Source organism: Belonocnema kinseyi, chromosome 2 (assembly GCF_010883055.1).
Source record: "Belonocnema kinseyi isolate 2016_QV_RU_SX_M_011 chromosome 2, B_treatae_v1, whole genome shotgun sequence".
NCBI classification, from domain to species: domain Eukaryota; kingdom Metazoa; phylum Arthropoda; class Insecta; order Hymenoptera; family Cynipidae; genus Belonocnema; species Belonocnema kinseyi.
The window spans coordinates 118889378-118891873 of NC_046658.1; the positions used below are offsets into that span (position 1 = coordinate 118889378).

Sequence of the window (2496 nt, forward strand, 5' to 3'; positions counted from 1 at the left end):
GGGCGCATACTTTGAATAAAATATTTGTTATCATTCTCTTGAAATAAATGTGTTTTTTTCTTGAAAAAATACCGGTTTCATATGTATACACCTGGTATGCTACTTTGTTCTATTTTTTGACATTTCCTCAAAAAAAATAGAATTAATAAAAAATTATTTTATCTTTAAACATCAAATTTTTTAGAATACTAACAATTTGGAAAATAAATTTTGATAATAGATAATAAAATCAAGTTGGAACATAAAACGTTTACCTTTTCTGCACACTCAGTCCCTTCATCTCAAGAATAATCACCGAAAAACCAAAATGTAATCTTTACCGCGATTTCAGCGTAATCTTTGTCAGCAACAAAAATGTCCTGCGAGTCATAAGATTTATACACCAAATTGGAAATGGTTTCCATATGAACATTACCGACTTGAAAATTATACAATAAATCAAAAAACGGCTACGTACTTCCATAGAGAATATAATTGTGAAGCTACTGTCAAAATTTAAAATCGATCAATGCAACGGTGTTCAAGTAAGGTATCCTCCCAGTTTGAAAAAATTGGTTTGTATATTGTCTTGCATATTGTTTTCATGATCCCAAAGTATTATTTAGGCCAACAAAAATGTCAATTTGTCCAAAATCCTAGAGCAGCGTTACCCCTTACGATAGGAATAAGTGGCGGCCTAGATGAAGAAGCTTAAAACCAAAGAAGTTTAACTGGTGAATTTGTTTATGAAAATTTTTTAAAACAATGATAATTATGTTGTTGAATGGCAGGACCATTGTGTTAAGATTAGAGCGCATTTAATGTAGAATATGATACTGACCGTAAAATCAATTCTAACCTCATTAGGAAATATTTAATACCGCAGCTAGCCCATTTAGGTGCCTTTGGTGGCAACAGGGTGAATTTTGAGTACATTTGAATCCATAAATTTTGGTGTCAAAATGCAGTGCAGGGGTGAGCGGGCTGATGGAATAGGCAAAGGTACCGAATGTGGATCGGGGTTCCAAATGTGGGTCAGTGGTTTTTTAGTTTATCAATATGGAAAATATTTGTTATATAGTTCATGTAAATCGTTCATCAAATTTTACACTTTTGCCATTTAAAAATAAATAAATAAGTGTGTGTGTGTGTGTGTGTGTGTCAATTCTTAACGCAGAGAAAAACTAATACACAATTGGAACCCCGATCAATATTTGGTACCTCTGTCTTATTTATCGTATTTTATATTATAAATTTTATATTAAAAGTGTTATAATATAAGTTAGAATAATCCTCGTGAAATTTGTTGAATACAAATTTTAAACCTCGTAATCACATTTTTAATTCAGTATTTTGTTTCAATAACAACAAAGTGCTCAATTCACCACGAAACATCACCAAATAGTTTCAAGCCCAAATCTTCAATTTAACTTCACCAATTTATTACAATTGGGGATTTTTTGCAGAGAAGGCAACATTTTGTGGAGGATATGGTGTATGAAAAAAATGAGGTATATTCAGTACAGTATAATTACGAGGAGGTTCCAAAAAAAGATAAACAAGAGAAGGAAAGTGTTGTTTCTTTCGCAGTTGGAAACTACTGGTTACAAATTGCAGCAGTCATTAGTGGTAATATGAAAAATTAATTTTTTGTACTGTTAATCAAATATTTGAATTTTTTATTAGAAAAATAAATTTTTAAGAACTACATATTAATTTTCAGTTAAAAAAGGCGAATATTCTTTGGAACTAGAGGAATGTTCAAGAAACAGTGGAATTTACGATACAAAAAGATGACTGTTTAATAAAATACTTGAATTTTTAACAAAATTATTTAATACTTACCAAACATATGAATTTTTAACCAAATACTTGATACTTCTAACGACAAAGATGAATATTCAACCAAATAGTTGAATTTTCACTCTAAAATTTAAAATGTATTAGAAAACAGTTGAAGAAGAAATTCCAATAAAATAGTTCAATTTTTATCCAGAGTCGAATTGTCAATAAGATAATTGAATTTTTAATCAAGGAGACCAAATTTCAACCATCAAAGATTTTTCAGTCAAGAAAGAAAAAGAAAATTTTTGCAAATTGTTTTGAACTTTCAAGCGAATAAACAAAAAAAAAGAACATTTTTGCTAAAGCAAATAAATTTTTGAACTAAAAAATAGAAGTTTTGAAAAAATAGTTGAATTTAAAGTCCAGAAAAATTAAATTGAATTTTCAATACCAAAAAATATAAATTTTCAACCAAACGTTCATTTTCTTCCAAAATAGTTGATTTTTCAAACCAAAATGACGAACCTTAAAAAAAAAGAAGGACTTTTTATCCAAATTGTTGAATTATAAAGAAAATGTTAAAATGTCTAACGAAAAGTATAATCCATCAGAGGAAAGTAACTGTAAAAATGAAAATAGAAATCCACCAAACTCTCGCTTTCAGCCCCCCCGTTCTCAGCCTTCCTAAAAATTGCTGGTTCACGCGGTTTCTCAGGGGAACAGGGCGAGAGC

The 2496-nt window shown here is 29.6% G+C and overlaps 1 protein-coding gene across 1 annotated transcript in view; it reads left to right on the forward strand.

The window, feature by feature from the left end:
• LOC117167807 (facilitated trehalose transporter Tret1-like) overlaps nucleotides 1-2496 on the forward strand; it is an 18722-nt gene that overhangs the window by 14065 nt on the left and 2161 nt on the right. The window contains exon 2 of the mRNA XM_033353002.1: nucleotides 1446-1608. Within this exon, the coding sequence (XP_033208893.1) occupies nucleotides 1470-1608 (139 nt within the window). The 5' untranslated portion in view covers nucleotides 1446-1469. The remainder of the gene's footprint in view (nucleotides 1-1445; nucleotides 1609-2496) is intronic.